Source organism: Babylonia areolata, chromosome 29 (assembly GCF_041734735.1).
Source record: "Babylonia areolata isolate BAREFJ2019XMU chromosome 29, ASM4173473v1, whole genome shotgun sequence".
In the NCBI taxonomy this organism is placed as follows: Eukaryota; Metazoa; Mollusca; class Gastropoda; order Neogastropoda; family Buccinidae; genus Babylonia; species Babylonia areolata.
The window spans coordinates 15,570,345-15,592,005 of record NC_134904.1 but is presented as its reverse complement, the minus strand read 5'-3'; the positions used below and the strand labels follow the sequence as shown (position 1 = coordinate 15,592,005).

The window sequence follows — 21,661 nt, the reverse complement described above, 5'->3', positions numbered from 1 at the left end:
CACACATATACACACACACACATACACACACATACACACACACACACACACACACACACACACACGCACACACACATACACACACACACACACACACACACACATACATACACATACACACACACACACATACACACACACACATTAAATCACACACAAAATATACAATTAAATCACAAACATTACACACTCATGAAATCAAACACAAAACACATGTAGTACACATACACACATGAAATCACACACACACACACACATACACACACACAATATACACATATCTACATACAAGCACATCAAATTGCAAAAAGATTTAAAACAAACAAAAAAACCCCTGTTCACAGAAATACTTGCATTCATTCTATATTTACTTGGCACATGTTAAAATGTCATATACCTGTACCAGCATCTTTTCCAGTGCAAGAAATATTGGACTCTTCACTTTTATTGCTCATTTTTTTGTGTTTTTTTTGTTTTTGTTTTTTTTAAATAATTGCTAAATAGTCCAGTTGGGTTGCTATTATAACTTTTTTTTTCTTTTCTTTCTTTTAATATCTTGGACTTGTCACTGTTAATGTTTGACTTTTTCAAATCTGTGTTCATTAGTCCAATAGGATTGTTATAACCTTTTTTTTCTTTTAACGCCTATATGTTTTAGAGTTGGGAAGTTATTATTTCAGCCAGATTGTTGTTAATGTTGTGTTCACTTTTTCTTCTTTTTTATCCCCCCACCCCTTTTTTTTCAATTTTTTTTTTCATATCTAATATCACTTAATGTGGATAGACATTAAATGAAACTGAACACACACACACACGACATGACAAACTCACTGAGCATAACCAGCCTCGTAGAGAAACTGTGGCACCTGGGTTGTCTTTCCTGACCCAGTTTCCCCAGACACAATGGTGACGGCATTCTCGTTGATCATTTCCACAATCGCCTGCTCCTCTCCGCTGATCGGAAGCTTCAGTCTGGCAGCCTGGAAAAAGATTTTACACATCATCTTTCATTTCCTGTCCACCATGTCGTATTGTGTGTCTCTTTTTATCACAACAGATTTCTCTGTGTGAAATTCGGGCTGCTCTCCCCAGGGAGAGCGTGCCACTACACTACAGCACCATCCATTTTTTTTAGTATTTTTTCCTGCATGCAGTTTTATTTGTTTTTCCTATCGAAGCAGATTTTTCCACAGAATTTTGCCACGAACAGCTCTTTCATTGCCGTGGGTTCTTTTATGTACGCTAAGTGCATGCTGCACACAAGACTTTGGTTTATCGTCTCATCCGAATGACTAGCGTCCAGACCACCACTCAAGGTCTAGTGGAGGGGGAGAAAATATCGGCAGCTGAGCCATGATTCGAACCAGCAAGCTCAGATTCTCTCGCTTCCTAGGTGGACACCTTACCTCTAGGCCATCACTCCACATGTTTTGATTTACATCAACCTTCGTGTATTGTTCATCTTCTAACAGCTTTCACTCACTCAGTACGGCCAGTCCTCTCTTCTCCTCTACACAGACCCCTCGGATGTCCAGCGGGTGTCTGAATGACCCAACCTTTAGCTTCCGTCGTCAGAACTGTGGTATACTTTTTCAACATTCACCTCTTCAGTATAAGAGCGTTCCGCTTGCAATATTTCAATGATGGTAATTGGGATGAAACGCTGTTAACGTCATCTCTTTCACTGTTCGTATGGAGAGAGTTAAATTATAGCAAAAACAAGTGTACAATACATTACATTCACCTTGTTATACATCTGACGGTATTTATATATATAAAGACTTTTGACATTGTCTTTCATCTCCTGTCCACCATGTCTGGACTTTCATCATCCTTCAAGTAATGTCTGCGTTCTTACAGCCTGAAATTGTAGTGAAAACAAGTGTACAAATACTACAATATATTACATGTGTTATTCACCTTGTTCAACATCTGACATTATTACTATATAAAAAACAACAACAACAACAAAGGAACAAACAAAAAACAGCTTTCAGAGGAGGAGTTTGTATTATACTCCATGTTTGGTGATACATATACTTACCATGTCAAACTGATGCAAACTAGGCCTATCGGTTTGCTCTGCTTGGCCAAATTTCGCACGGCTAACAGTGAAAAGATGACCCGTCTTGCCTGGTCCGCTCTTAGCCAATCAAACGTCTCTAAAAGCTATCAGCACTGAATCATTCCTTTGGCCAAGGCCAGGGACGCCCTCACTGAGAAGGTGTGGCACCCACCATCCCAAGCATGGTTGGACCTACGGTCCACACGCTCCCCACCCGCTTCAGGTGTCAAGGACATAACAGCTTTCATCTATCATTTATTGCCCCATATTTCTGCACCATTCATTCTATCCTATAATGAAAACATGTTCATTCTACTCTACAGTGTAAACAATCACCCACACTCTGTCTCTGCCTTCAGCATGGACATGAAATGTTGTGCAGGCAATGTCTCTGTCACTCCACTGTAGTTTCTCACTTTCTGGTTACCCAAATCCTCTGCTGGCTTCTGTCTGCATCACAGCACCAAGAGTAGACTTAAGTTCAAAGACCTGATGGCTAAAAACCTTTGAGGCCAAGTTGTCCTGGGCTTGGATCTTGGTTCGGAAAAGCTTGCGTTGTTTGAGGGGGAGATCTGACTCCTGGACAGTACCTGACATGTCTGTCTTTTTTTTTCTTTTTGCAGCCCCATCATCTGCACCATTTCAGTGGCATAACTCCCACGCCACTCATTTTTTCCCATCTCCCAGGTCAACAGATGTGCAGACCTGCTAGTGCCTGAACCCCCTTCATATGTATACACACGTGGAAGATCAAATACGCACATTAACTCTCTCCATACGAACGGAGAAAGAGACGACATTAACAGCGTTTCATCCCAATTACCATCATCAAAATATTGCAAGCGGAACGCTCTTATACTGAAGAGGTGAATGTTGACAAAGAATACCACAATTCTGATGACGGAAGCTAAAGGTTGGGTCATTCAGACACCCACTGGACATCCAAGGGGTCTGTGTAGAGGAGAAGAGAGGACTGACCGTACTGAGTGAGTTAAAGATCCTGTAATTCATGTCAGTGTTCAGTGGATTATGGAAACGAGAACACACCCAGCATGCACACCCCCAACATGGCAGCGTAAATAAACAGAAGTCACACACATAAAATGTTACATGTCTGTCTAAGCATGTATATGTGCATGCCTGAAATCAGACTGAATGACACAGGAAATGAATGATGAGCGCCCAATGGCAGCTGTCAGTTGTCTCTAGCCAGGTAGGCAGCCTGTTGTGCAAATGGCCCTTTGTTTGTAAAGTACTTAGAGTTTGGTCTCCAACTGAGGTCAGGCACTACATAATTAAGAATCAATATCACAGACACTCCCCAAAACAGAGTATGACTGCCTACATGGTGGGGGTAAAAATGGTCATGCACGTAAAAGCCCACCAATGTACACAAGTGAACATGAAGTTGCAGCCCACAAACAAAGAAGAAGAAGAAAAAGATGCCTGTCATTTTGTTTTAGTCTTTTACCTGGCTGGCTACCTCAGCTCCTGGCCAGCTTGTCTGTCTGCCCCCTTACCTCAATGTCGGGCTTTCTGTAGACAGGAACATGCACAGCTGGTGTGGTCATCTGCCGCTTAGCACCCTCCTTTCCCTTACTCGCAGTGCCATTGTTGGTAGCGCCTTCCTTTGCCGTATTGACAGCAGCAGCATCCACAGACACTGAGGGAGCGTTTGGTGCTTCCTGTGAAGGGGTGCTGGTAGCACTGGACAGCGCTTCTTTCGTTTCCTGGCCAGGTGTGGAGGTGCTGGTTGGCCCAGAGCTGTCAGCCATGTCTTTTCCTCCCTCCTCCCTCTTCTCCTTTCCTCCCTCCTCTTCGCTCTCCTCGTCCGTGGAGATGTCGGATGTGTCAATGGACTCTGCCTCAGACTGCTGCTCCTCATCTTCATCGGACATCTCGGCGCTGTTGGCCTTCCGCTTCTTGTTGCTGCCGCGCACAGTGTAGACGGGCTTTTTGTCGCTGTCCTTGGTGTCGCTCAGCTTGTCCCTGAACTTCTGGGCGTGCACTTCGGCAATGCTGGTGAACAGCTTCATCTCCTCCTCTGTGGCCTGCACCCCCTGGAGCTTCTCCAGCAGCTCTGCTCGCTGAAATCACAGACATACATTTTGAGTTATGTCCAGTCCAGCTCTGCTTGATGAAATCACAGACATACACTATGAGTTATGCTCAGTCCAGCTCTGCTTGATGAAATCACACTTTCCACTATGAGTTATGTCCAGTCCAGCTCTGCTCGCTGGAATCACAGACATACACTATGAGTTACGTCAAGTCCAGCTCTGCTTGCTGAAATCACACTTTCCACTATGAGTTATGTCCAGTCCAGCTCTGCTTGCTGAAATCACAGACATACACTATGAGTTATGTCCAGTCCAGCTCTGCTCGCTGAAATCACAGACATACACTATGAGTTATGTCCAGTCCAGCTCTGCTCGCTGAAATCACAGACATACACTATGAGTTATGTCCAGTCCAGCTCTGCTCTCTGAAATCACAGACATACACAATGAGTTATGTCCAGTCCAGCTCTGCTTGCTGAAATCACAGACACAGACTATGAATTATGTCCAGTCCAGCTCTGCTCGCTGAAATCACAGACATACACTATGAGTTACGTCCAGTCCAGCTCTGCTCGCTGAAATCACAGACATACACTATGAGTAACGTCCAGTCCAGCTCTGCTTGATGAAATCACAGACATACACTATGACTATGAGTTACGTCCATACACTATGAGTTACGTCCAGTCCAGCTCTGCTCGCTGAAATCACAGACATACACTATGAGTTACGTCCAGTCCAGCTCTGCTTGATGAAATCACAGACATACACTATGAGTTACGTCCAGTCCAGCTCTGCTCACTGAAATCACAGACACAGACTATGAGTTATGTCCAGTCCAACTCTGCTCGCTGAAATCACAGACATACACTATGAGTTATGTCCAGTCCAGCTCTGCTTGATGAAATCACAGACATACACTATGAGTTATGTCCAGTCCAGCTCTGCTCGCTGAAATCACAGACATACACTATGAGTTATGTCCAGTCCAGCTCTGCTCGCTGATATCACAGACATACACTATGAGTCACGTCCAGTCCAGCTCTGCTCGCTGAAATGAGTTACGTCCATACACTATGAGTTACGTCCAGTCCAGCTCTGCTTGATGAAATCACAGACACACTTTATGAGTTATGCACAGTCTGACAACTCTGTTCCCTGAAATGCAGATACACGCTATGAGTTAAGTTTAGTATGAAAACTGCTTGCTGAAATAAGACACACACTTTATCAGTTATGTTGAACATCTCTGCTCGCTGAAATCACAGACACACTTTATGAGTTATTTTCAGTACAACAACTCTGTTCGCTGAAATCAGACATACTTTGTGAGTCATTTTCAGTGCAACAACTCTGCTCTATGAAATCACAGACACACTTAAGTTTATGCAATATGTTCTCCGCTCACTGATATAAGAAGCAAACTGTTATGTTCACATTATGTGTATGAATGTATCATTGATTTACATGCACCGTGAACTCACCTTGGCTTTCTTTTCCTTCACAGTCTTGATCTTTTCCAGCCTCTTCCTCTCTTTCTTGGTCAGCTTGCGCACCTTGGGCGTCCCCTCCTCCTCCACCTTCTCCTTCTTGCGTTTCCTGCCTGGCAGCACCAGGGCATTGCTGTTGTCTGCCTCCAGCCCCGCCCCGTCACTGGCGCCACCTATCTCCACCGTCACCTGAACAAACACCATCGCTTGGGCAACGCCACCATGGTTTTTGACAACGCATAATTAGACAGCCCTGATGTTTTGAAATTTGAAACGGCAAAGACGAACTTCAAGTTCACTGAGCAGATCTCTGGGATGTTCTAAAAATATCTGAAATGAATACATAAATATTGTGAAAATCCGGTATTGGTCTTGGGAGCTTCAGTGTGATGGTAAGATTATCTGCTACAAAGAAGGGTTGTTTCCTTTGCTACTTCTTGGCCTAGAGACCTAGTTGATTATGAGTAGAGTAAAACTAAAAGGTATGCCTGTCTTTGTATGGGTACACAGCAGTGAAGATTTGACTGGAGTGCGGCATTAGATCTACAGCGACCCTCAAAAGGTGATCTGGTACCCTCAAGAATAATGGATAACGAGTCATCTAGATCCCTATGATTTTTAAAAGAATCAGAAATGTTTATCATTTCATCCAAAATGCAACTCTCACTCTGTGTGTGTGTGTGTGTGTGTGTGTGTGTGTGTGTGTGTATGTGTGTGTGTGTGAGGTCAAGATTTTATTTCATGATGGTAAATTGAATATGCAACAATTGCTTTTTACATCAAGCCATCAATGAAAAAGAAATATATATATATATATAGGAGAGAGAGGGGAGGGAGAGAGAGAGAGAGAGAGAGAGAGAGAGAGACAGACAGACAGACAGACAGACAGACAGAGACAGAGAGAGACAGAGAGAAGTGAGAGAGAGGACAAGTGGATATTATATATAAGGTGTGTGTGTGTGTGTGTGTGTGTGTGTGTGTGTGTGTGTGTTGAGTGTGTCTGTGAAAGCACTTTCTCACAAATTTCAGGAGTGGGTTAAAATAAATGCAGCTTAGAAATGGCTCTGGAACTATGACAGAACATGCCGGCATGTAGCTGTGTACAGGGTCTGGCATGAAAAATGTCAGTGAGAGAGCAGAGGTGAGGCAGAAAGAAAGAGAAGAAAAGGAAGGGAAAAGGAAACACTGCAGGTTACCTGTGGTTCATCGGATGACTTCTGGTCTGTTTTAAACTGAGCTCTGGCCTTCCAGTTGTGGCCCAGCTTCTTCTTCCCCATCACGCTAAAAACACCACACTGTGTCATTCCATTTCCGAAGTTACATATCAGTTATCACACAGTCACTGAAAACTTCACTAACTATTAACTTATTCAGTGTAATATGATATGATATTATAATATAATATAATACAATATGATATAATATGATATAATACAATAAAATATAATAAAAACAAAAATATATCCAAAAAAATATAAGAGAGACAGAGACAGAGATCACGATAAAAACATCACCAACACTGTGTTCCATTTACAATACATAATATCACACTGAAAGCATCAACAACACTTCACACTCACACACACACACACACACAAACACATGCACACACACACAATCTATTTCACTCTATTTTCCCATTGTTTGTTACATGTTTACTTATCATTATTTCATCACAATTGGAATCCACATCACAATATTTGACTGGGGTTAATATGCCCATGGATTAAAAAAAAGGGTTATGTCCCTTAGCCTTTATGGCTACTGGGTCAGTGAATTCATATATATCCAGTGTGTCTAGGGCTCAGCATTGTGAGGTGAGGCCCAATCTTCTCCTTCAACCATTCTCACCTTTCCCAACCAAATTCAGGTACCCATTCACAATTTGGTGGAGTGAGGAAATTGGAGTAAAGTGTCTTTCTTATGGGCACAGCATAAAGCCAAAGCGGGACCTCAAACCCAGAGAGAGAGAGAGAGAGGGAGAGAGAGAGGGGGGGAAGAGAGAGAGAGAGAGACTGACACTGACACATTTTTTACTGATGACAGCCAACAGTCCTTCTGTCAAGGGTGTACAAATCAGTATCATACACAAAAGATGACATCAAATGAATTCCCATATCAATCCTAATAAATCATTAAAAAAGAAAAAGTTAAACAAATAAATAACTAATTTCATGATGGAGAGAGAGAGAAACAGAGAGACAGAGAGAGAGAGAGACAGAGAGAGAAAGAGACAGAGACACAGACAGAGAGAGATTGACTGAAACTGGATCAGGATCAGGATTTGGGGTGTCGTTATAAACTTATATATACAACTTAGCCATTTTTGGCTTTTTGTGCTCCTGATGATTCTTCATTTTCAAGGACACTGAATAACCAACTGTTGTTGGGGTAATTTTTTTCATGAAGTCGTTGCCCTATATACTAACATAGGGTCTATATACTACAGTACAAAACATGATAATGCCAAAAGCATGCAAATAGAAAACACCTTCAGCCTGCCCCAAACATAGATCACCCTACCACAGCCAACACACATTCACAGACAACATGCACAACACTTTTCAAAAACATGCAATGGAAAAACACGGTATTGCATGTATGTATGAATTAAGCTTCTTAAGATAGATTGACTGGCATACAGATACTGAGATAGAGAGAGACCGAGACAGAGAGAGAGATTATGATCTGACTGTCAGAGAACTTACGAAAGAACGTTATCTTTTGTCGAATTTGGTCCTTGAATAGTAGTCCGATACTGCAATCGTTAATGCAAAAAACTGGTGTATGTGACCTTCAGTTCTTGAAACCGTTGTACTAATTCAAATCCAGCCAGTTCTACGAGATCTTGTTCTCTGCACACACGTGTGTATCTGTTTCCGGATGTGATTCTGTAATTACGTTTTTTATGCAACCGAAATCCTGTGTATCTTCCAGTATGGTAAAAGAATAATTCATCGTTTTGAACATTGTTACGATCTTTGTAACATCGTTGAAATTAATCTGATTTTAAAAGATACTTGTCATTATTAGTTAATATACTTACATGGATCGATGAGAAAGTGCTTCCAATAGAACGGAAGTAAGCGTGCATTTTTTTTACGCACCCGCAAAATGGCTGCTTTGGAAGAAGAGGATATTGTTGATGATCAGCAGTTCGAAGCCCTGCTGACATTTACTCCTGAAGTGCAAGAAGCAATAGAACAAGCAAGTTAAAAAGACATTTTTGAAAACTCGGTGGAACTGCCTTTTTTAAATTTTTGGCTGATTTTATTTTATTTTAAAATTTAAAATGTCTTTGTTTACGTCGTCTGCAAAATCTCCTTTGCACAATTGCAGTGATGCGAAACAACAATTGTTTTCCCTTTCACCTTCACAGATATGGCGATAACGTCACGTCCAGTGAACATATACATACATATATTATATACAAATATTACTTTCCCTCGGCAGCAAGTGGAAGCGACTTTTGATCTGTAAATGTAATCGGTCCAAGCCAAAGGCTAGTCTCACTAGCCAGCCCTGCACATGCGTGCAGCAATGCAATACAGTATTAACTAAAATAGGATAAGGACAATAGAAACTTAAATGATACATAAATCAAGCAAACAGCAATAGGTTTGCCTTTTACAGTTTGTGCAATTTAAAATAAAACTGGTAGATGGGGATGGGGTGTCATTTATGATTTTGCATGTTTTTGTGGGTCAGTCTGGTGATTGGGATTTGTGAAATCAGATGATTTTAAGTGCAGTTCTGTCTTGAAATATTGAGCCAACAGGCTAGGGTGACAATGAAAGTCTGTTTAGACATATATATTTCAGGTCTCGTATAACTTGCACTAGCCATAATGTAATATATGGTTTCCCTCTGTGTGTGTGTGTGTGTTGCCCAGGTGCTGCCTAGCAATGACCCACTAGACCGACCTGACTTCAACCCAGTTGACTACATCAACACTCTCTTCCCCACAGAGCAGTCTCTGGCCAACATTGATGATGTCATCAACAAAATCAGGTCCAAGATCTGGTAAGGGGTTGCTTTTCTTTCAGGACTGCTTTCAGTCATTTAAAAACAAATTTATTCAGACCTTTTCCTTTGGAGTCGCTTACTTAATCAGTTAATGACAATGACAACAACACAGTTGTCTTGGGTGTCTTTGAGCAGGGCGTCATGGGGCTGTATCTTGGGGGGGGCATAGTGTCATGGTTTGCCCCAAGTTGTGGGTGGTGTCATGGTTTGCCCTGAACTGTGGTGGTGTCATGGTTTGTTCCAGACTGGTTAGTGTTCATGGTTTGCCCCAAACTGGATAGTGTCATGGTTTACTCTAAACTATGGGCGGTGTTGTGGTTTGCCCCAAACCTGTGTGTGGTCTCATTGCCCAATACTGTGGGTGGTGTGAAGGCTTTCCCCAAAGAATGTGTGGTGTCATGCTTTGTCCCAAACTGCGGTTGGAGACATTGTTTGTCCAGACAGTGGGTTGTGTCATGGTTTGCCCAAATTGCGGATGGTGTCATGATTTTCCCTGAACTGGGGATAGTGCCATGGTTTGTCTAGAACCGTGGGTGGTGTCATTGACCCAAAATGGGTGGTGTCATGATTTGCTCTACACTGTGGGTGGTACCATGGCTTGCTCTGCACTGTGGTTGGTGCCATGGCTTGCTCTATACTTTGGGTTGTGGTGTTGCAGGCGACTGGACGACGAGATCCGTGGGGTGGTGCGGGGTCAGACCAATGTGGGGGAGGAGGGGAGACAAGCACTGGTGGAAGCCCAGAGAGCCATCCAGGACCTGTTCACCAAGATCAAGGACATCAAAGACAAAGCAGAGAAATCAGAGGAAATGGTGTGTTGGACAGTTGCTGTACTCTCTTCTTCAATTCACAGACTTAAACTGGCTAAGGCGTATGGTTCATTGTGAAGATCGTCACACTATCTTTATTTACACATACTTAACCGTGACCCACTAGTGCAGACTCTGGCAGGGGTCTGACATTCCTGCCAAGTGGGTCATGGTAAGTATGTTACTTAAACGTAATTTTAGATAGAAAATTTCCTTTTTAGACTAGACACAGACTTTTAGTAAAAGTTCAGTTTTAGGCAAAGGTTGGTTATTTTTTGTTTTGTTTGTTTGTTTGTGTAAAGGCAGTATCACTATATTTTCATCTTTATTAAAAAAATGTAAGAAAATGGCTTATTTGTTAACATATGAAATAGCTATACCCTCTTGATGTACTGAAAGCAGATGTGTTATTTGTAAAAACAGATACTTTTCATCTTCCTTTTGGTTTACAAACTTTAACAGATTAATTACTAAGCAAATATTTTAAAACTAAAGACCGTGTTTCTCTTTGTAATTAACACACTTTAAGTAAACAAGGTGTTTTTAGAGACAATGTTATTCCGTCTTCTTAACTGATAAACATTAAGCAAGCAAGGCATTTTAGTAGAGAATATCTCTCTGGATCTTGTTAATTCACACACTTTAATCAAATAGGTTATTTATTACTTGAACTATCTCCATCTTCTTTCTTGATGATAGACCATGTTAATGGATAATTTGTCTAAAGTTACAATCCACAGACACATATGGAAGACTGAAATAACCCTTTAATGATATATTTGACAAAAAAGTTGTTGAGAAAGACCAAAAAAAAAAAAAAAGGAAAGGAAAAGAAGAATTTTGCTCTTTTGAAGCAAGGGGTGAAGAATAACAAAGAGCTGTGTATTGGAGACTTGCTACCCATAGTAGGACCTCCAAAATCAAAGCATGCTAAATTTAAAAAAAAAAAAATGCTTTATTTGCCAATGAATAAACGAACAATTTGGTTGTTGCTCTGTATCTTATTCATGCATGTAGAAATATACTGTTGTTTCTGTAGTTGTAATATCATTCCAAGAGAAGATATATAACCTGTTAAAATGATGAACTTTCCGGGCAGCTGTGAATTTTCAGACATTGATCCGTAGATGTTGGGGAAGATGAACCAAAGAAAAAATGTGACAGTTGCCAGCATTTATTGGTGATTTGTGCCTGTACAGTGATATATGCTGGCCTTGTGGAGTGGTTGAGCATGATCGTGTATTTTCACTCAATGGACAAGCCTTGCTGCAGAGTTTTGTACTTTCTTGAAGTTTGGAAAGAATGCCATGTGGACAGTGAGAAAGCAGATCAGTTTCAGTTTCAAGGTACCAAAGCTTGCAGACTTATCAGTATACACTACACAGTATCTGCTGCATTAAAAAAAAAAAAAAAAAAGAGCAGATGATGTCAAACCTTCACATAAACCCAACATGCCGGTCAGGCCTTGAGAAAGGAGAGTGTCGTAACTGTCAGGCACTGAAAAAAACAACAACCAAAGACGTGAGCAAGGGTTTTTCACTTTTTGCTGCTTCAGTGGTCAAGTACTTGTGGATTGAAGTAATGCATCATAATTATTTTTAGATAAAGAGATAGTATTTTGAAAATGCTTGTCCAGAGACATGTAGTCAGAAATGACACATCCCCAGTTCTTGGGGTTTTTTTAGCAGTGGAAGCAAATGGAATCTCTGAGACTCCAACTGGAATTAATGTTGCATTTGTCTGAGTTTCTGTGGATGTGCACAATGTTTGATATATTACACATTAAGTTGTTTTCAGTGAACGCTGTGAAATGCTTAAGCTGGTCATTTTTATAGGTTATCTGCAGCATGGAGCTTCATTTCCTTCCTCCATGATTGAATGGTTTTGTGTGTGACAGGTAAAAGAGATAACACGTGACATCAAACAGCTGGACCATGCCAAACGTCACCTCACTGCTTCCATCACCACACTCAACCATCTCCACATGCTGGTGGGCGGTGTCGACTCCCTCACGTTAGTCTGTCTTTGTCGTCGTCATTGTCGTCAGCAGTGTGAACATTTGATAACACTGCAGCTGCATTCCACGTTTACCTCTATAGGTTGTCCTAGGTGTTGTCGGCAATACAAGTAGTTGTTTCAGTAATACCAGCACAACTGACTTCAGTCTGTGATGCCCTCAGTGTCTTCAGCTATACAGTGTCAATGTCAGTTTCAGTTTTTCAAGGAGGTACCACTGCATTTGGACAAATCTGTATTTGCTACACGACATCTGATTTGCAGATGCCTCACAGCAGCATAACCAAAGTCAAGCCTTGGGTGTTAGTTATATATTTGTGTACCTATCAGAGTGGATTTCCTCTACAGAATTTTGCTCGAGGTCAACACTTACGTTGCCATGGGTTCTTTTTCAGTGCGCCAAGTGGCTGCTGCACATGGGACCTCGGTTTATCAGCTCTTCCAAATGACTGGATGCTGAATTGATTTTTCAGTCACACCTGGGTGAAAGGGTTAGACCAGGATTCAAACCCAGTTTTGATAACAGTTTCTCCACATCTCAGATCAGTCTGTGACGTCTTCATTGTCATCAGCAATATAAACAGTTATTTAAGAAAGGTAGATGTGTTTTCAGAAGGTTAGCCATGTTGTATGCTCAGCATTGAACAGAGGGGACTATGTGTGTTAATTTTAGCTGTGTTACATGTTCTGTGTTTCTGTGTGTTGAACAAAGAGGGCTTTGTGTGTTCATGTGTTTAGCCATTTTATGTCTTGTGTTACTGTGTCTGTGTTGAACAGAGAGGACTGTGTGTGTTGATTTTAGTCATGTTACATGTTCTGTGCTTCTGTGTGTTGAACAGAGAGGGCTTTGTGTGTTCATTTGTTTATCCATGTTATGTGTTCTATGTTACTGTGTTTGTGTTGAACTGAAGAGACTGTTCAGTTTAGGCATGTTATGTGTCACTGTGTCTATGTTGAACAGAGAGGGTTTATTCATGTGTGCTCATGTGTTTAACCAAGTTCTGTGTTCTGTGTGACAGTGTCCATGTTGAGGGGACAATGTGTATTCAGTTGAGCTGTGTTACATGTTCTGTGTTATGCAGGTGTGTTCATGTGTTTACCTAGTTACGTGTTACTGTGTGTTGAACAGAGGGGGTTATGCTTGGGTTTTCAAGTGTTATGCCAAGTTATGTGTTACTGCGTTCGTGTTGAGCAGTGAGGGGCTATGTGTGTTCAGGAAGTTTAACCATGTCACATGTTGTGTGTTACTGTGACTGTGTTGAAGAGAGTGGCTATGTGTGTTCAGGAGTCTAGCTGGGCGACGACAGTATGGGGAGATCAGCAATCTGCTTCAGGGGGTGCAGAATGTGCTGGAGCACTTTGACAAGTACATGGCCATCCCTCAGATCCGGCAGCTGGCTGACAGGTGAGTGCTCTGAAGTTCACACCTGTACAGTACCTGGACATCGTTCAGGTGTGATGCTTTCTCTCTCTCTCTCCTTTCTCTCTCTCTCTCTCTCCTTTCTCTCTCTCTCTCACTCCCCCTCCAGACATCAAAGCCTAGCTTTCTTGTCTGAATGTGATATCTGATATTTGAAAGTAAAATGTTTTATGATCTAGTCTTCAGCGTGTTTTGGACATTGATTATGATGTGGGGATCTGTTCCCTGTGGTAAAGGAGTGAAGCAGGGCTGCATTCTGGCACCCACACTGTTCTCCATTCTCTTCTCTGCCATGCTCTTTGACGCCCTCCAAGACTGTGACCAGGGCATCTACATTCATTTTCGCACAGATGGCAAACTTTTCAACTTGCGGCGACTCCACGCTATGTCCAGGGTGTTTGAGGCACTGTTGAGAGAGTTCCTCGTTGCTGATGACTGCGCACTTGCTGCACACACCCATGAGGACATGCAGTTCATTATGGACAGGTTCTCAACCTCCTGCAGGCGCTTTGGACTCACCATCAGCCTCAGCAAGGCTGAGTCCATGTACCAACCAGCTAGCTCACAGAACACCAGTGCCTCTCCCCCACCTGTAATCAAGATCGATGACACAGAGATAAAGTCAGTCGACAAGTTTTGCTACCTGGGTAGCACCCTGTGCAGCAACAGAGCCCTTGATGCAGAAGTGACGCTGTGCATCGCCAACGCCAGCTCCGCCTTTGGCAGGCTCAACAACAGGCTGTTGAACAACAAAGGCATCAGGCTCAGCACCAAAATCAAAACCTACAGAGCTGTTGTGCTGACCACCTTGTTGTACTGCTGTGAAAAATGGACGATGTATTGCCGTCACATTCAACAACTTGAGCAGTTTCACCAGAGATGCCTATGAAAGTTCCTCGGCATAAAGTGGCAAGACAGGGTCTCCAACCTCCAGGTCCTAGAGAGGAGTGGCCTGCCCAGCATCGAAAGCCTGCTGATCCAGTGCCAGCTACGCTGGACAGGACATGTCTGCATGACAGACAGCAGGATCCCGAAGATGCTCTTGTATGGCCAGCTGAAGGAAGGCCACTGCGAACTTGGAAGACCCTGCAAGCACTTCAAGAACACCTTGAAGACAAACCTCAGAGCCTGTGACATAGACATCGCTTCCTGGGAAACTGATGTCCTTGACCGCTCTCGCTGGAGGATGCTGTACTCCAGTGGCATAAAGACATTTGAAAACAAGAGAACGCTGGCCATTAAGGAGAAGCGTGAGCGAAGGAAGCAGGGCTCAACTTCTGGAGACGTTTTCTCTTGCAACACCTTTGGGAAGTGCTGCGCATCCAGAATCAGCCTCTTCTCCCATATGTGGACACACACCAACAGATAAGCCTGCCTGCCTACTCATCCGTCAGTCCAACAGGAGACTCCATCCATGATGTGGGGGTATGTGTCACTGTGAAACATGATGTGGGGGGATGTGTCAGTGTTATCCATGATAAAGTGTGGGGATGTGTCACTGAACCATGATGTAGTAGGTGATGTTGTACTGTGAACTGTGGTGTGGAGTGGTGATGTTGTACTGTGAACCATGGTGTGGTGTGGTGATGTGTCACTGTGAACCAGGATGTGGTGTGTGGGTGTGTCACCATGAACCATCATGTAGTGTGATGATGTGTCACTGTGAACCAGGATGTGTGGTGATGTGTCACTGTGAACCATCATGATGTGTAAACTGTGTACCAGGATTTGGTGTGGGGATGTGTCATTGTGAACCATCATGTGATGTGGTGATGTGTCACTGTGAACCATCATGTGGTGTGATGATGTGTCACCATGAACCATTATGTAGTGTGATGATGTGTCACTGTGTACCAGGATGTGGTGTGGGGATGTGTCACTGTGAACCATCATGTGGTGTGGTGATGTGTCACTGTGAACCATGGTGTTGTGTGGGGATGTGTCACTGCGAACCATGGTGTGGTGTGGGGATGTGTCACTGTGAACCATGGTGTTGTGTGGGGATGTGTCACTGCGAACCATGGTGTGGTGTGGGGATGTGTCACTGTGAACAAAGATGTGGGGATGTGTCACTGTGAACCAGGATGTGTGGCGATGTTTCAGGGTGAAGCAGATTCAGTCAGACCTGGGCACACAGATCATGGCCGACTTTGAAGAAGCCTTCCAGGGAGCTGGAGCCAAGGTCAGTGACAGTGACAGAGAGCCAGTGACTGGCTGCCCATGCTGTGTGGGGCTGTGTTGTCTTACCTTGCCTTGCCTGGTGCTGTGTTGTCATAACATATTTCTCTGTGTCAAATTCAGGCTGCTGTAGTTAGAGTGCTGTGTTGGGCGCCGTGGCAGAATTGGTTTGGCGTCGTTGGACTTCAGACCGAAAGTTGACCAGTGATCAGGACTTGAAGCCCCGTTTCAGCATGGCGTTGTGTCCTTCGGAAAGGCGTTTTAGTCTGACTGGCCTCACTCCACCTAGGTGTGAATAGGGTGGGGAAGTGAGGTAGGGGAGGAGGGGGGGGAAGCGTGCATGCTGGTTGTGTTGTTTTTTTTTACATAACCCACAGAACGCTGACATGGTTTACGTGCTGTTTGATATTCTGCTTGCTGTACAGACGAAGAGGGTTCAGGTACCAGCAGGTCTGCACGTCTGTTAACCCAGAAGATTGGAAAAGTCTCCACCCTTTACCCACCAGGCACCGTGACTGGGATTCGAACCTGGGACCCTCAGATTGAAAATCCAACCTGTAAACACTCAGCCATGGTGCCTGTGTTTTTTAAGTCCTGATAACAATCCTGTGCGATCAACTTAGCTCTAAGCCTGATTTTAATCTGTGGTTTACTTTAAGTTGACCTTTAAGCATTTCATATCGTATGTGTGTACATATTGAATGGCTGTGATTCTTGTGTTATTGTTCATGTGTTTCCAATCATATATTAGTTTCTCTTATTGGAGATGGTAAAGTATTTTGAATTTAACTGCTTATTTCTACATATTGAATGATGGTGATTTTCATGTATCATTTATGTTTGACACCATAAATTGATTTTTCTTATTGGAGATTATAAAGTATTCTGAAACGAAGTGTCTTTCATGTATATACATATTCAATGACTGTGATTCTCGTATATTGTAAATGTTTTACACCACAAATTAATTTTCCTTATTGGAGATAACTAAAGTATTCTGAACTGAACTGATGTGATTTTTTGCAGTACGGCCCCAGCAACCAGAAGCAGCTGCATGATGCATGCTATGTGGTGAACATCCTGGACCCCAAGGTGAAGCGGGATCTGCTGGCCTGGTTTGTCAAGCTGCAGCTGTCGGAGTACCTCGTGCTCTTTGCTGAGGACCAGGACGTAAGTATCCCCCCCAGTGCCCTCCCCCAGCTCCCCCTCCCCCCCCTCCCCTTCCCCCCTGCACTGTCCTTTGGCTTTCTGCTTTATAGGTCTCGTTGTGAGAAGAGGGTCATTCAGCTAAAATAAGGGGCCATAAGAAGGGTCGTAACTATGTTGAGATCTCACAAGACTTGGGTAAGAGGGGCCAGTTTTTTTTTAAAGATTTTTTGGAGACTTGAGGAGGGGTCATTATTATTTTGTTAAGATCTAAGACTTAAAGAGGGGTCATTATTATGTTGAGATCTTATCAGACTTAAAGAGGGGTCATTATGTTAAGACGTAGGGATTATATCATGTTGGGAACTTATAAGACTTAAAGAGTGATCATTATTATATTGGGGTCTTAAGGACTTAAAGAGGGGTTGTTACTATGTTGAGATGTTATAAGACTTAAAGATGGGTCATTATTATGCTGAGGTCTCATAAGACTTGAAGAAGGATTGTAATTATGTTGAAATCTGGTAAGATTTGAGTAAGAGAGGCCAATATTATGTTAACCCCTAGGCTGCCTATATGATGAGATAACTCGTCATCAAAATATTCTGACTTTTCCCTGCTTTGCGTTCAGTTCGCTGACAAAAATGTTGGTAGCTTTAGCTTGGGGAATCTTTCTGGATTCTATTCATAGCTAGAAACCCCATCTACGTCATGAGGCATCCTTTATTTGAACGTTTTGGTTGGGTTACTGTCCCAGTGTTTGCCTGGCTCCTCTCCTCACTCGCTCAACAAAATGTCGGACTGACGCCGTGCTCAAGACATGCGATCGTAGCGAACTAAATCAACCAAGATTGCTTTCTTTTGCTGATGCTTAGAAAGAATTGAAGCATAAACTCGAAGACGACAGTGATGAACATTTATAGACTGGAGAAGGAGGTCATGCATTGATTCCACATGACTGGCTGAGAAGGGGTAGGGGGTCATCATAACGTAAGAGATTTTCCAGGACACGGAAGAGTTGTTGCTCCTGAGTTCAAAACGCATTGACCGTCGACTGGTTTCCAGGTGGCCTGGCTGGACAAGATTGACCGTCGCTACGCGTGGATCAAGCGCACCCTGGTGGACTTTGAGGAGAAGTTCGGCCACCTGTTCCCCCCGTCGTGGGAGGTGAGCGAGCGGATCTGCGTGGAGTTTTGCGAGGTGACGCGCCGCGAGCTGTCGCGCATCACGGGCCGCCGGACGGTGGAGATTGACGTCAAGCTGCTGCTGTTCGCCATCCAGAGGACCACCAACTTTGAGGCCCTCATCTCCAAGCGCTTCACGGGAACCACCTTGCAGGAGGGGCAGGTGAGGCAGATGCTGAGCTTTGAAGGCGTTGAACGAGCACTCACAGTCTGGGTGTGGTGGTGCTGTGGATGTTTGTGTGGGTGTGGTGTGCAGTGTGTGTGTGTACAGCAGGTGAAGCGTGGGTGTGGTGCGTACTGTGTACTATGTATGGTTATATGTGGATGTGCTCTGTGTACAGTGGGTGTAGTGAGGGTGTGGTGTGTGTAGTTATGTGTGTATGTTTACTGTCTACAATGGGTGTAGTGTGGGTGTGGTGTGTACTGTGTGTAAAGTTATGTGTGGATGTGTACTGTGTACATTGGGTGTAGTGTGGGTGTGGTGTGTACTGTGTGTTAAGTCATGTGTGGACGTGTACTGTGTACATGGGTGTAGTGTGGGTGTGGTGTGTACTGTGTGTAAAGTTACGTGTGGATGTGTACTGTGTACAGTGGGTGTAGTGTGGGTGTGGTGTGTACTGTGTGTTAAGTTATGTGTGGACGTGTACTGTGTACATGGGTGTAGTGTGGGTGTGGTGTGTACTGTGTGTTAAGTCATGTGTGGACGTGTACTGTGTACATGGGTGTAGTGTGGGTGTGGTGTGTTAAGTTATGTGTGGATGTGTACTGTGTACACTGGGTGTAGTGTGGGTGTGGTGTGTACTGTGTGTTAAGTCATGTGTGGACGTGTACTGTGTACATGGGTGTAGTGTGGGTGTGGTGTGTGTAGTTTTGTGTGGACGTGTACTGTGTACACTGGGTGTAGTGTGGGTGTGGTGTGTACTGTGTGTTAAGTCATGTGTGGACGTGTACTGTGTACATGGGTGTAGTGTGGGTGTGGTGTGTACTGTGTGTAAAGTTATGTGTGGACGTGTACTGTGTACACTGGGTGTAGTGTGGGTGTGGTGTGTACTGTGTGTAAAGTTATGTGTGGACGTGTACTGTGTACAGTGTGTGTAGTGTGGGTGTGGTGTGTACTGTGTGTAAAGTTAAGTGTGGACGTGTACTGTGTACACTGGGTGTAGTGTGGATGTGGTGTGTACTGTGTGTTAAGTTATGTGTGGACGTGTACTGTGTACAGTGTGTGTAGTGTGGGTGTTGTCTGTACTGTCCCGTTTGTATATCTACAGTTTGTAGTATTGTATTGGATACAGATTTTGTTTTCCACTTCTATGTCTTCATGTGCTCTTGTGTGGTATAATGCACTGTTATAAATGTACTGTTTCATGTGAAGCGCTTAGAGCCCATCTGTGGGGAGTTTGTGCCATTTAAGTACAATATATTATTATCATTATTATTATTGTTGTTGTTGTTACAGTAGGGGTATTGTGGGTTGGGTGTGTAACTGTGTATAGCGGGTGTGCAGTGTACTATGTACAATGTACAGTTTTGTGTGGAATTGGTATGTACTGTGTACTTTGGGTGTAGTGTGGGTGTGGTGTGTACTGTGTACAGCTATGTGTAGGTGTAGTGTGTGCTGTGTACAGTGTGTGTAGTGTGGGTGTTGTCTGTACTGTCCCGTGTGTACAGTGGGTGTAGTGTGGGTGTGGTGTGTACCTGTGTATAGTTGGTGTAAAGTGTACTGTGCACAGTTTTGTGAGGCTGTTGTGTGTATTGTGTACAGTGCGTGTAGTGTGGGTGTCATGTGTACTATACCCTGTGTTTGGTGTGTGTAGTGTGGTGTGTGGTGTATAGTGGGTTTGGTGTGGTGCAGTGTACAGTTTTATGTGGATGTGGTCTTTATTGTAAACATTGTGTGTACTGTGGATGTGGTGTGTACTGTGACCTGTGTACTGTGTGTGTAGTGTGCATGTAGTGTGTACTGTTTACAGTTCTGTGTGGATGTAATGTGTACTGTGTACAGTGGGTTTGGTGTGGATGTTATGTATGCTGTGACTTGAGTGTGGTGAGTGTAGTGTGTGTGTGTGTGGTGTGTACTGTGTACAGTGCATGCAGTGTGGGTGTGGTGTGTCCTATGTCCAGGGTACAGTTTTGTGCGGATGTGGTATGTACTGTGTACAATTTTGGTTGGATGTAGTATGTACTATGATAAGTGTGTGTAGTGGGATGTTGTGTTTACCGTACCCTGTGTACAGTAGGTGAAGTGTGGGTGTGGTGTGAACTGTGTACAATTTGTGAGGCTTCTGTGTGTGCTGTGCCCAATGGGTGAAGTGTGGGTTTCATTTGTAATATGACCTGTCTATGGTGGTTGTAGTGTGGATGTGGTGTGTAAAGGGTACTGTGTAGGTTTGTGTGGATGTGTACTGGTTTGCTGGATGGATGAAGGCCGCGTCTCAAAAGATCTGCTGTACGGCGAACTATCAGGCCCCAAGGCCGCCCCTGACTAAGATTCAAAGACGCTTGCAAACGGGACCTGAAAAGTACAGGTATTAATGTGCTGTCCTGGCAAGGCATTGCAGACTCACATGGACCCTGGAAACCTGCCATTCAGTGAGGGGTGAAACAAGCAGAGAGAAGCTGCATTGACTCGCTGAGGAGAAAAAGAGCCACACGCAAGTCAAATTCTGTAAACCAAGCAGCATCTACCTATACCTGTCCCACGTGCCACCCCAGCATCGGTCTACACAGCCACAGCAGGAAGTGCAATGCCTGGCAGTGACTACATTTCTGGGGCAGCCATCGTTTCTCGAGAGGGAAGGAGGCTGACGACGATGTACTGGTACAGTGGGTTTAGTGTGGTTTTCAGGCATACTGTGACCTAGATATGGTGTGTGGATGTGGTGAGCACTGTATCCAGTGTTGTGCAGTTGTAGTGTACTGTGTGTGCATTGTGTAGTGTGTACTGAAGATGTAGTGTGTACTCTGCCTGTATAGCACATTGTGTGTACTGTGGGTGTAGTGTGTGCACACGGCCATGTTTCAGTGCAAACCAGTGGCAGAGGCGGCCCCGCCCACCCCGTCCACCAACCCCTTTGAGCAGGAGGAAGCGAACACCAACCCCTTTGAGTCCTCTGACACCCAGAACACCACCACTCCTGTTGCACCCTCTGCCACCACCGCTAAGGTAGGGGACCTTGATCATTGTGTGTTCCTATCGTCTGTGTGTGCTTCACCTGATGTATCTGGGTGTTAAAAACAACATACAAATTTGCCTGGTGCTTCTGGATA

The 21,661-nt window shown here is 43.7% G+C and overlaps 2 protein-coding genes across 2 annotated transcripts in view; one reads left to right on the top strand and one right to left on the bottom strand.

Annotated features, from left to right (window-relative positions):
* The window catches only part of LOC143302360 (putative ATP-dependent RNA helicase DHX37), a 54,221-nt gene extending 45,721 nt beyond the window's left edge, over positions 1 to 8,500 (bottom strand). Inside the window, exons 1-5 of the mRNA XM_076617002.1 lie at positions 8,324 to 8,500; positions 6,812 to 6,896; positions 5,610 to 5,804; positions 3,586 to 4,152; positions 832 to 980 (exon numbers count right to left, since the gene is read on the bottom strand). Of these exons, the coding sequence (XP_076473117.1) occupies positions 832 to 980; positions 3,586 to 4,152; positions 5,610 to 5,804; positions 6,812 to 6,892 (992 nt within the window). The 5' untranslated portion in view covers positions 6,893 to 6,896; positions 8,324 to 8,500. The remainder of the gene's footprint in view (positions 1 to 831; positions 981 to 3,585; positions 4,153 to 5,609; positions 5,805 to 6,811; positions 6,897 to 8,323) is intronic.
* A 214-nt stretch (positions 8,501 to 8,714) lies between these two features.
* LOC143302347 (vacuolar protein sorting-associated protein 53 homolog) overlaps positions 8,715 to 21,661 on the top strand; it is a 33,456-nt gene continuing 20,509 nt past the window's right edge. Inside the window, exons 1-9 of the mRNA XM_076616985.1 lie at positions 8,715 to 8,822; positions 9,508 to 9,638; positions 10,300 to 10,453; positions 12,348 to 12,463; positions 13,752 to 13,871; positions 15,990 to 16,068; positions 17,091 to 17,234; positions 18,276 to 18,557; positions 21,417 to 21,557. Of these exons, the coding sequence (XP_076473100.1) occupies positions 8,730 to 8,822; positions 9,508 to 9,638; positions 10,300 to 10,453; positions 12,348 to 12,463; positions 13,752 to 13,871; positions 15,990 to 16,068; positions 17,091 to 17,234; positions 18,276 to 18,557; positions 21,417 to 21,557 (1,260 nt within the window). The 5' untranslated portion in view covers positions 8,715 to 8,729. The remainder of the gene's footprint in view (positions 8,823 to 9,507; positions 9,639 to 10,299; positions 10,454 to 12,347; positions 12,464 to 13,751; positions 13,872 to 15,989; positions 16,069 to 17,090; positions 17,235 to 18,275; positions 18,558 to 21,416; positions 21,558 to 21,661) is intronic.